This window comes from Pecten maximus, chromosome 10 (assembly GCF_902652985.1).
Source record: "Pecten maximus chromosome 10, xPecMax1.1, whole genome shotgun sequence".
Classification (NCBI taxonomy): Eukaryota; Metazoa; Mollusca; class Bivalvia; order Pectinida; family Pectinidae; genus Pecten; species Pecten maximus.
The window spans coordinates 10,183,331-10,197,029 of NC_047024.1; the positions used below are offsets into that span (position 1 = coordinate 10,183,331).

The following is a 13,699-nucleotide window of genomic DNA, read 5'->3' on the forward strand; positions in this document are numbered from 1 at the left end:
ATAAAAATATGTTTTATATATTATATATTTCTTTACAAATTAACTATTTTATTCATAGCACATCAATAAATCGAATATCATCATACAAAATATGAAGCTGCACCATACTGATGTATATTTTTTAACATTCTAAAAGTATGGTAGCTATTTTATACTATTTCTTGGTAAAGATATGACTTCATTCTTATAAAATTTCCATTTTTGGCCTTACAGCAGCAGTATTAATCGTAGTCATATAAAAATCGTGAAATGTAAATTGACCAATAGAATAATTAACGCACTGGATAAGAAAAATATTTCATATGAAGATTTAAACATGCAACGAAATATGAAGACTTTTCTTTGGTACATATTATGATATACATACATATCTAGTAGAATGTTACCCTTTTCACCACCTAAAATTCGTATGATGATATATTTTCGATAAGGACGGGGAAATACGTTCCTCTGTCAATGGAAGGAAATAATTTTCGTGTATGACAAATATCGTTTTCAAACAGTTCGACCACAAAATGGCCTAAATAACGTGAGCAATTGAAATACTGAGTATGGATTAAAGCTTGGGTTTGATTGGTCGATCAGGTCTGTTTTCTCTGTTGTGTAGGCATAGGGAACAACGAGGTTTGTGGTTGTTGTTGTTCCATTCCTGCAGCAACATAGGAAAACACACACAGGACTGCATAGCAGATTTGGTCAGCCTGAAATCGTAACAAAACCGATATTTCAAAACCACAATAAATGCGGTCAACACAAAAACAAACCGTATTTGAAATCATATGGTTAGCGATACATCATTTCAATAGAAATATCAAGCATTTCAAAAACAAATGAATTTGATTATAAAGACAAAACATTAAAATAAAACTATATTATATCAACAAATATATAATTTAATCCTTATTTCAATGACAAAATTAAAATTATATAATTAAACGAACGTAATATATTTATCCTTAATCGACTAATCCTTCATTACAGTGCTATATTGGTGATATATCATTGTTAACATGATTATGAGGCAATAGAAACGAACAAGTAAAAACACTTTCCTGAAATATATTTTATCAAAAATTAGATCATTTAAACATGCGAGACAATTAAGCCAAATTTTGTTATTTTAGTTAGCAAAACCAATCCATTAGTAGAACATTATAAATATTATTACAAGTAGTCATCAGGTCATTAATGGCAACATTACATACCTAAAGTTGGTTAAAACGTTAATAAAAAATGGCAGAAGGCAGAATTGTACAAAGACTCTTATTGTATTAACGACAATTATGTCTACTTAATAATTTAATATCAGATCAAATGAGTATACTATACTAATCAGATCAAATTGGGGACAAGAGACACTCATAAAATAACAAATGACAAACAAAAATATTGATGGCAGTGTATAATTTAAGTTTCCGACTTACAACAGACATTTTGAACAACTCTGCCTAGTGATAAAACGTTTCACCCAAAATAAACAGAATACGGGCTTTATTTTCTAGATCTTGATATCAAGTCTGTATTATATATTGAAAAGCACTAGCTACTAGGCGTTGAACTGGATAAACCCATATTATATACGAAAATTAAACCAAAGCTGAAGCATGCATTTTAAAACAACCTTCACACGGCAGCGAAACTCTGGTTATGATTTTATAATAGCACTTTATTGATAATGTATTAGTATATAAAGGGAAAAGATTTCATTGGAGAATAACGTTAAGCAAAACAGCACTAAAATGCTAAAGGAAATTGAGCAGCAAAATGCCTACTCTCTGCTGCCTCTTGCTCAGTGAGCGACTTCATCTTAGCATGCTGGACGGCAAAGATTCTGTGTATCATCAAAGCTATAGGATTGGCCTGGGAACAGGAAACAAAACAAAATCCATCAATGTCTAAAGCTTGTCCTACAGTCTCACAATCATGGTTAACGGATGATCGTACTTCCTCAAAGCCTCGCATAAGGCTTATAACAGCTGTACCGTCAATAACCACTTGTGCTTGAAACCTTAATTAAAGGCAGGAATTAATAGTGTTTACGATTTTTGCTCATAATGCCGCATCGTATTCCTCTAGAGCATTTTAAATATGGAAATGTCACATTTGGAATAATTATTAACGACGTGTTCTGCATAGTGCATTTGTCCAGCGAATGAAGCAACAGACCAATAAGATACGGAAATAGAAATTCGTTTAATTTGAAAACATGGAATTTCTGAGATAAGTGCTTCTCGTTTTATCGATTTAGAGTTTTAATTTATGTTTTGTTCAATATTTATAACACAATATTCACACCTTGTATCGTAAAAGAACAGAACAAAAATTTTGACGTTTTGACTTTTGGCTCGTAATTTAAAGGGGCACAGTACTTCACATGACTTCTTTCAATACATATGGCCTGATCCAATAGTAAGATCTTAACTTTTTAATTGCACATTTCATTAAGGTGTCCGTTCATAAGTGATAAATAGTCCCCTGATGATCTATACTTCATTCAGATGATTAACATAGACGTATTGGAAACAGATAAAGCACACAGACGACAATTTTAATTGATTCAATACAATGGTGCAAAATAACTAACAAGCCAACACATAATGGCAAACAAACTACTAGTCAAAATCATGGTAACATATATTTACAAGTAAGCAAACTTTATTATAGCACTGATTTATCTTTCCATCAGATTAAATCAATAAGAACACCCTTTTTGTTTAAAGGATTTTAGTTATTAGTATCTAAATCAGTAAATGTCTTTTATGATACAGATATTCTACAGTTTATACATTAACGCATACTTCAACCATACATGTATCAACTTATGTTGCGAAATGGTTATCCAGTGAAGTGTTAGGATACAAACCTTCACATCTTCAGTACCTTAGATTGTGAGACTTGACAACAGAAAATTGAAGCAGCTTCGCACACAGGTAAGAAACGGAGATGCATTTACTACACTACAATAACCTCAATGATAGAAACTGACGACAGATAGACCAGTGTTTGCATGCAAAATTATACAACTGCGAAACACAACATGAGTAACATTTATCAATTACATTATAAACAATATTTCATGCAAACAACAAATCAACAAAAGAAAAAAAAATCACAAAACTACCATTATGAAAACAAACTAATGCTATATACACAATACTCACCATTCTGGACTTGAACTTGTGCAACGTTACTTGCCGATTTTTGGTATCTGTAATTACGTAAATAATACATATGTCATCAACGGTTACATATTGCTTATCAAATCAATTACATGTAATTAACTACATTTAAATTAACAATGCATTTCTGTATAAAGGGTCAATTATCAAATTTGAATTAATGTGCCAAAGGAAATATAGCATAACTATGACAGTCATTACTAATACAATGTTAACCAAATTGAAACATGGAAAGCATAGTGTGTAAGGGGAAATTGTCGGTGGACAAAACTAAACAAGTATCCTGACAAATGGAATAAACGACATGCTTGGAAAACATGTTCCTAGTAACATAATGTAAAATCAGGCAATATTGTACAATTATGGTTTGGAAGTACTTAAGATATCTGGACAATCATTAAAATTTTAATTTTAATTGTAAAGGTGTAAAGTTTTTTAATGAATGTTAAAGAAAGCATGCAGAAGAAAAATTGGGGTGGATGGATCATGCTCAGGGACGCTTTCACATCACAAAATGCCATGAAATGGAGGAAATTTGTATATAAGGGATACAACTTATCTTTTGACCATTATTGATAATTGAAAAATAAACAAAAAAACATAAAAGCTCATATCCAAAACAGACAGAGAGTGTATTCAAAGAATAGCACGGACTTCGTGTAATGAAATATGAATTGTGTCAACAAAATGTATAAGGTATCAAAGGCGAAAATGAAATTTAGATATAAACAATCTCATTTTTTTTTTAAATGCTAAAATAAAAATAAATAAGAAACAATTAAAGCATAACACTTGAAAAAAAAATTATATATATATAAATAAATAAAATTAGAAAATCTTAAAATTCAAAATATTGAAACAAAACAACAAAAATAACAACTAAATTGACGAAGTTGCATTTGGGTCTCATGCAATAATAATTAGCACCGTTTGGTAAAAAGGAATATCATAATTAGCAACGTTTGGTAATGAGGAATATCATAATTAGCACCGTTTGGTAATGAGGAATATCATAATTAGCACCGTTTGGTAATGAGGAATATCATAATTAGCACCGTTTGGTAAAAAGGAATATCATAATTAGCAACGTTTGGTAATGAGGAATATCATAATTAGCACCGTTTGGTAATGAGGAATATCATAATTAGCAACGTTTGGTAATGAGGAATATCATAATTAGCAAAGTTTGGTAATGAAGAATATCATAATTAGCAACGTTTGGTAATGAGGAATATCGTGATTAGCACCGTTTGGTAATGAGGAATATCGTGATTAGCACCGTTTGGTAATGAGGAATATCAAATTAACTCCATCATAAATACTGATGATAGGTTTTCAGAAGCAATAGACTACTGTCTTAAAACTGCAAAACAATTCTTCAGTTTTTCAAAAATCTATATTAAAACATTTTGCCTTTTTTAACACATGTTCACAATTCAAATTTAAGGGCACGAAACCTAAACTATGGAACTATATGGTAAACTATATTTACATAAATCTATCGCATTATGACAGGAATATGGGTAATCTATTTATGAAATGCGATCAGGGTTAAATAAAATCAAATGAAATATATTATACTTTATAGAACCGCAAATGAAGATCTTTTTCCATGCCTGCTATAAACATAATATCCAGCATGAATTCACGAAAACATTAAATAATTTTCCAAATAACACAACTTCATATAATTCTGTTTTTGACTGAAAATTGACCTTTCCTCGAAATTAGAAAGTAGCATCATATATTTCTTTTGTTACAATATAACGTTAGAAAATTTCCTGTAAGAAACACCAGCATGCAAACACTACATGACATCAAGACATGACTGAAGACAGGAAGAACTCTTCAATGAGAGACATGCTACCGAGTCAGATACCGTACACCAATTTGAAAGTAGTGTGTTACAATGCCTTCAGGTTTTTCTTTTTTCAGTTTTTTTTTTTTTTTTAGAATACGCCATACAATTCATAAGAGGATAATTCTTTATTTTGAAATACCGTACTTAAAATACTAGAAAGTGTGAAAAGATCCAATTAATATGAATACTGTTTAACTTCTGCAATTTTAACGCATGGTTGTTAATTATAAAAAAGTAACTACATGGAGGATTGTGTTATTGGATTGGATTTAATTTGATTTAATTTTATTTTTAAAAATATTAGAAAATGAAATTATGATAATCGCTTTTGTCTAATGTGTGGGAGGTCAAAAATCATTAGTCCTCTTTATAAATAAGGAGGGATTGTAGTCATGTCAATATTACGATAATGAAGATCAAAACCTGATGTTGTATTTCATGGATTTAAAGTTACAAACTTATCAATAATCAACAAGACTTTTTTTTTCTAATATTGTTAGCTGATTTAGCTATTGAGAAAATGCAGAAACAAAACCAATAAATATCAATAAGTTAGTTTGACACTCAAAAATACAAATAAAATAAAACTTTTTAAAACTGATTGCTGTTTTATTTCTTGAATTGGTCTTCATTCTTTCGCACAAGTTATACTCTTTACTATGACCCAAATATTATATGTCCTCCGTATCATCTTCTGAAAATATTTGACAATCAATGTTTAGATGGCATGGTGAAATTCACGATGGTTTTTGGTGAAAATGGGGTAAATTGTTATTAAGGGTGAAGGCATTGTTATTGATAGGGTACGTTACAAGGCTACCACATCCAAGGCAAGCAGCATATACTTACTACTACATCAAGGATCAAATAGGATAAAAATCTAAAAGTAAAAAACTTGGTGTGCAACGAGCCATGACCTTACCAAATTCCTCTAGAACAAATATGCCGCCTTTCTGCGTGAAACATTTCTTGATTCGACCTAGCTCAATAAATGACTGAAATAAAAACGTTGAAAGCAACTTAACGATTAAGTGGGTGAACACGTATTTAAACTGACTTTTCTTTTCTGACCTGTACATAAAGTGATTAGGTCAGAAAAAAAATTTACCCAGAAACTCAACGGAAAACACAAACTTTACTGATCTAATCATCTCTGTTCCAGATTTGGTAAGGAGAAGAAAAAACATTTCTAATAAAACAAAATCAAAAACACATGGAAAATAAATGATACAAAATAAAAACAAACTTGGATGCTTATGAATAATAATTCTTAAATCTGAAAAAAAACTAATATGCTCACACATATGAAAGAAACAAAACAGTGCAAACATACTAAGTGCCACAAGACGCTTGTATAGTCAAACAAAATACAAGGCTGACAACAATATTACAGTAACTACGGGTCTACTGGCCACTACAATGGAGGGTCTGACTGCCAACTCGGCAGCCGGAGTGTAATACGATCGTGAGTACAGTTACCTCAAAGTCCTTTTATCACCCCGGGTTGATGAATGGAGCGAGCGCAAGGAAGGAAGAAAGATGAAAAAAAATTTAATGCCATTACCATAAAACATCCAATCACCATGACAACATCACCAATGCAGCAATATATAGATATATGTATACATGAAAAACATATCAAATTGGCAAACACTGCGTCTTTATTAGGGTAGTTATCTTTCTTCAACTGGAAGGTTGCATCTGTAAATGTAGGAACTGCTGAAAGGTCGCATGAAATTCTCTTTTCGTGCCATCAATTTCCAGGGAAGTTACCGCTGTATCAGATAGTAGTTATAATATATAAGCACTAATGTCGTCTATTATAATTACCAGACGTTGTTAAATACGTAATTGTGGTAGGTATAAGAGTGCAACAAACTTGTGCACTTTGATGACAACGTAAGTTAAGGTCAAAGTGCTGATTCTTTTCTTCTATGTAATACAAATATTTGTCAGTGATGAACCTGAAACAAAACTACCCTAATATCAGCCAAATCAAAGCTATACATGCAAACACCAGCCAACCTTGTATTGTACTTTTTTATGTTTAATCCTTTGTCATTATATGGCACTAGCTAACCTAATTCAGGATGCTGGAATCACTTTTGAAATGGCGACATGCAAAGTCAAAGCATATACATTTTTCAAGCAGAATATTTGATCTACCATAAAACCAAAATCCTATCATGTGAACTTATAAAGGAGTGCTCAGATCTTTATTTAGCAAAACACATTTCTCAGAAATAAGACATTTAAGTCCTTTTCATGCATCCCTAATCCAGATAAAGCATGGAATCGATTCTTTTATAAAGACTGGTATAATAGCACACAATGACCTCAAATATAAACTCCTATATATCTAGAGTGAATATACTGGAATCACGTATGCTGATTTTGGTGTCACTTTTGTATGACAGTTTTTCTAATCCAATAATACGACTGCTAATGTGTACTAGAATGTCGGCTCTATCTATGATTATGATTCCTATTTTTCATAATGATTGACAGGATAAAGTAGAATGCATGCAATCCTGTATTCCTTGGTACATTTTGTATATTCTTTTTCACTTCTTCACTCATAAACCAGTGGCAGAGAATTCAGTTAATAAAAAACCAATCTTTTGGATACTGAAAACCTATTCTTATTGGCGCAATCAAATTTCAGAGCATGACTAAATATAAACAGACGAGCTTAGCTTAGTGATGGATTGACACACCCAAAGTGATAACAGTAGAAACAATATATCAAAGAGACTGCAATTAGCGAAATCATGATTTAGTTGAAGGCTTTTAGCTCAAAAAGCTCCAACATAAGATTACCCCTAAAATATGCAAGTTTACAGTATAAACATTATAAATTTCTCATTTCATATATCCTCTTAAAATGACTAAAGTGAAAACTTATATTCCAGAGAAAATGTTTTACATTCAGACAATTCAATATTTTTATATTTCCATTTCGATTTTTTATCAGCCGAGATTTCCTCACCTGTATGATGGATCAGGAATACAGCTACACATATATTTTTATAGAAAGAACATGCAGAAAGATTAGAGGTAGGGAAAGCATTGCTAATGGGTTATGATACATGCTAATCATGCTTGGTTGATTCTAGAAACACAAAACTGGGTTTTAATATACTTCCTCATTACAAACTAACAAACTAACAACGTTATTCTATTTCTACAGCTTTCATACCAATGGACCATAGGAGGTTATTTAAATTGGATTATAAATATATATCAGAGGTGTTACTAACATCAAAAATTGACCCAGGTTTATGTTTAAATTATACAATGAAGGTCACATGCAAAGCAGGTACTTCCTTATAGGGAACCAAGGTACACCGGAACAGGAGTGTTTGTGTGGGGATGTCAGTGAGGACAATGGTCATTCATCAATAATGATGAGAAGTGACTATCTCACTAATATGATATGCTATTCCTATCAGTGGTCATTCTCTCAAGTGAATCAGTGGCTATATCGGCTCCTGAAGTCATTGTCATACTTAAGTGTATTTACTGATCATTGACTGTGTATTTGGTCCTTATTACAGGTTTAGAATAAATAATAATATTTCTGCAGTACTAGGATGTTTCAAAAGTGATGGTCTTCCATATACCCTAGCTGATCAAAGTGAAGCTGTGGCGATCTAAGCCTGTGTTGTTATTTGTCTATCTCTGCTATTGTGCCGAGAGGTTCTGTTGTCACCATACCATTGTTCTTACTTTGAGAACACAATATTACCTGAATTTGATCTAGATTTACACGATAGGTGTGGTCTATGAAGAAAAAGATGTTTATCCTTCAGGAACACCTGTCTTATTATAAATGGTCTTATTATAAATGGGTTCCGTCCGTCCTTCCGGATTCGCTTTCCGCACGTACATGTATATCTGATTGGTCAGATCTTGATTAAACTTGTTTGGTAGACTTATTACATGAACTTCTTGCTCAAGTTCGATTATCGTCATAGTCCATGCATATTTAATGAGGCTGCTGTGATCTGATTGGCCGATTGCTTTCCGCATGATATATCTTTTTAAGGAATGGTCGGATCTTGATGAAACTTGCTTGGTAGACTTATTACCTAAACCCCTCGTTCAACTTCAATTATCGTCATAGTCCATGCATATTTAATGAGGCTGATGTGATCTGATTGGCTGATTGGTTTCCACACGATATCTTTTTAAGGAATGATCAGATTTTGATTAAACTTGCTTAGTAGACTTATTACCTAAACCCCTCGCTCAAAGTCCATTATCGCCATATTCCGTGCATATTAAATGCGGCTGCTGTGATCTGATTGGCTGATTGCTTTGCACAGAATATTGTTTGAAGGAATGATCAGATTTTTATGAAACTTGCTTGCTAGACTTGTTATTAACTATGTTGATTACTTTTACAGGAACCTGATGACTGAACACAAATACATGTAATAATTCTAAATGCTATGTCACATATTTCATGTTTTTATGCATGTCGCCCACTTTAATTTCATGTAATACATGTACAATATTTGCATGGACAGGGGAACTTGACGACTAGGTCCTTGTTCTCTTTTGTTATTTAACAGTCTCCGTGTAAATCCATATTTTCATTTTCTCTTTGTTTTTTTTCAATTTTCAATTTTGATTTGTGTAAAATGCACACAGTAGTCATTAACTGATGCCTTGGGAGTTTTGGAATTAATTTTTTTGAAAAACACTTAATTATCATTACATTGTAATAATTTTTCTTAATAAACAATCAATAAATTTGTTCTAGATAAGTAAAAATTCAATATCTATATATCCCTTCATTTAATACTAGTAATCAATTTTTTGATACATTATTATTTAATTTCCATAATATCACAATCACTGATATAAACATCAGGAATCAAGGTCATTAAGCTTATACAAACTGACGCAACAGATCCTACAATTGCTTTCATTTTTAATAGAGACTTATACAAGTTCTTGTAGCGACCCTCTCTACACTAAAACAGGCTTCTACATGGTACGATACATGTTATAAACATACAATCCTTTCACTCGTTACCATTAGACGAGTGGGAAAGTTTAAAATCATAATACTTAGCTGACTGACTAATAAATCAAATGAGTGTAGTTGTTGAATTAGGAGTGGATAAGGGAGGGGGGAATCTGTATCTGCCAAACAATTACTCTTTTGTCAAAACCAATGTTCCCAACTGAGTTAATATCATAGTTGAAATATATCTTGTTTCTGAATAGATTCCTAGACTATTCAGGAATCAAGATAGACATTTGATTTGTGACAGGTGTTTGGAACCAGTCTTTCTCTGCATCATGTTTAAGTAGTAAAATTTTCCCCAAAATATTATTGTGCTACTTTTGGTAAGATCATATTTTTCATATCAGAAGATCCCACTTCATTTTGAATTCCGCTCCTGCAGCTATTTCAAACATACGAAACAAAATTAAAAGATGACACATGATTAAAAAAATAGATTTTATTCACTGAACTAAATAGTTAGTCAAACGTCCATCAACTCATCGGGATATAAAAACAGGAATAAGTTCATTAGAAAGTAACTTGGCAGTCCGCTCAAGGATAATATACAGTTCTGAACAAACTGACTCCATGATTCCACTGTGTCAATCCCCCTAACCATTCAGTCAGCATTATCACTTTAATAATTATGGATTACATATAAATGTCTTAACCTGAATAGTACAATTTTGATGAAAATTTGATATATCATAATTCAAAATGGTTATCAAACAAATCAGTTTCTGAGTGGTCCCTTGGGATTCGTTATGTCTTATGATAATTACAGAAGTTTGTTTCTTGAAAAATTTCAGGCAAGAGAGAAACATCTCTTTAGTTTACAGATGCAAACATATGATGAACAGTGACATTATATATCATTTGGCAGATACAGACTGTAGTTACATCAGACTGAGATGGGAAGCAGTGAGGAGTATGTTACCCTGTGGTGAGCATCTATCTGGGGCATATCAATCAACAGTCATGTGACTAAACATGTGACATGTGAGGGTAACATTAATCATATCCTCACCTTGCTATTGGCTAAAAGGAGACCAATCCCCTCCATGCACACTTGTAGTAGGCCACCCTGACCAGACTTCAAATCCTGCACAGGAAATTCTCCTCCTAGTTCTGGACCTACAAAAGTATTTATTTACCTAAGTTATAACCATGGGAAAAAAGTTATATACAATGTATATAAATTACCAAACAATAAAATGTTAATTTAGTAAGTCAATGACACTGATCAATCAGCAACCATAGAAATTATCTGACGCTTGTTGTTGATTAACACAATAAACATGACTTGCCTGCAATTTTTCCATTGTTTCTAGCAGCAGCCTTCTCCATCGCTTCTTTGACACAGAAATACAGCTCTCGACACTACAAATCAAACATAATTTTCTAGATATTAGTATTTCATGTATAGAGGTTACACAACAAGTGGTTGTTGTATAAAGCTCCTGTTTTTTGTAACTGTGAAAAAGAAACTAACTCGAGTGGAAGAAATACCATATACGAAAACCACGACATTGTGTGACCACTTCTACCACAATATAAAAGCTAGTATTCTGTGGATGGATGGACCTGTTTCATGTCAATGTGTGTACATATTTTTTTCACAATATCAGGTGGGGGTGTAAGGGATATGTCTATATATATTTTCAAAATTGTCAATTTTGCATATTAATTAGCAGCTTTTTACTTCAGGTCATATCCTTACACTCGATCTGATATTGTGAAAAGTACACATGTTGACTCAAAGTTCTTTCATCCTCACAATAGCTTTTCTGTTGTGACAGAAACAGGTCACACAAACTCATGTTTGTTGTATATGGTATTTCTTTCACTCTCGTTAGTTATTTTTCAAAAGTTACAAAAAACACACTAAAGCTCATGTTTTTTATGACTTTCAAAAAATAACTATGGTAACTCAAGTAAAATATATACCATATACAACCACTTTTCAAAGTGTAACCTCCATTTTCACAGCGATCAGTACGTTAATTGAAAGAAATCTTTAACTTCAAATTTTAAACATAATTAAAGTCTGTTGTTGCAGAATATCACGTGAAATTATAAAATTATCTTACTCTTTATGATATTTACCTAGTGGATGAAATCAAACAATATTAGCTGTACTGTATTTTCACCCTCCTTCATACCTTTTTAGTATAGAACTGGTTGAGCTGGACCTTTTCACCATGTTTGCGCCACAGACACAGGACCTTCGTTTTAGGACAGTATGTCATATTGACCAGTTTCTCGTACCACCACCTGTCACAGATGGCTCCCATCACACTCCGTAGTATGATACAATCATCACACACCTACAACAGGTAATACACAATCATCACACACCTACGACAGGTAATACACAACTATCATTATCACACACCTACGACAGGTAATACACAACTATCACACACCTACAACAGGTAATACACAACTATCATTATCACACACCTACGACAGGTAATACACAACTATCATTATCACACACCTACGACAGGTAATACACAACTATCATTATCACACACCTACGACAGGTAATACACAACTATCATCATCACACACCTACGACAGGTAATACACAACTATCATTATCACACACCTACGACAGGTAATACACAACTATCATTATCACACACCTACGACAGGTAATACACAACTATCATCATCACACACCTACGACAGGTAATACACAACTATCATTATAACACATCTACGACAGGTAATACACAACTATCATTATCACACACCTACGACAGGTAATAAACAACTATCATTATCACACACCTACGACAGGTAATACACAACTATCATTATCACACACCTACGACAGGTATTACACAACTATCATTATCACACACCTACGACAGGTAATACACAACTATCATTATCACACACCTACGACAGGTAATACACAACTATCACACACCTACGACAGGTAATACACAACTATCATTATCACACACCTACGACAGGTAATACACAACTATCATTATCACACACCTACGACAGGTAATACACAACTATCATTACCACACACCTCCCTTATGAATTTGCAGCATGATCACAGCATAGATGCAGTATGAATGCAGCATGGAATTGCAGCATGAATGAAGCATGACTGCAGCATGGTGCCTAATTTACCTCACTATATATTCTTACTAGTTAAAGCATGATTGCAGCATGTTTCAATTATGCAAATTATGCTGGGATCATGCTGCATTTATGCTTTAAGGAAGCATGGCCGCAGCATGATCCCAGCATGGTCTGTGAAGCATGATCCCAGCATGGTCTGCAGCATGATGCCAGCATGGTTTGCAGCATGATGCCAGCATGGTCTGCAGCATGATCCCAGCATGGTCTGCAGCATGATGCCAGCATGGTTTGCAGCATGATCCCAGCATGGTTTGCAGCATGATCCCAGCATGGTCTGCAGCATGATCCCAGCATGGTCTGCAGCATGATCCCAGCATGTTTCAATTATGCAAATTATGCTGGGATCATGCTTCAATCATGCTTCATGGCAGCATGGTTTACAAAATCAATGAAAATCATGCAATAAAAACTTGAAGAATACTTTTGTATTACATTTTATTTGGTAATTAACATGGTATAAAACTTTTCATACAG

General features: G+C 33.0%; 1 protein-coding gene across 1 annotated transcript in view; it reads right to left on the reverse strand.

Moving 5' to 3' along the window:
* Positions 1-587: 587 nt before the first annotated feature.
* Positions 588-13,699, reverse strand: part of LOC117336066 (MAP kinase-activating death domain protein-like) — a 124,622-nt gene continuing 111,510 nt past the window's right edge. The window contains 7 exon segments of the mRNA XM_033896428.1: positions 588-701; positions 1,773-1,860; positions 3,162-3,208; positions 5,963-6,035; positions 11,088-11,194; positions 11,368-11,440; positions 12,223-12,387. Coding sequence (XP_033752319.1) covers positions 697-701; positions 1,773-1,860; positions 3,162-3,208; positions 5,963-6,035; positions 11,088-11,194; positions 11,368-11,440; positions 12,223-12,387 — 558 coding nt within the window. The 3' untranslated portion in view covers positions 588-696.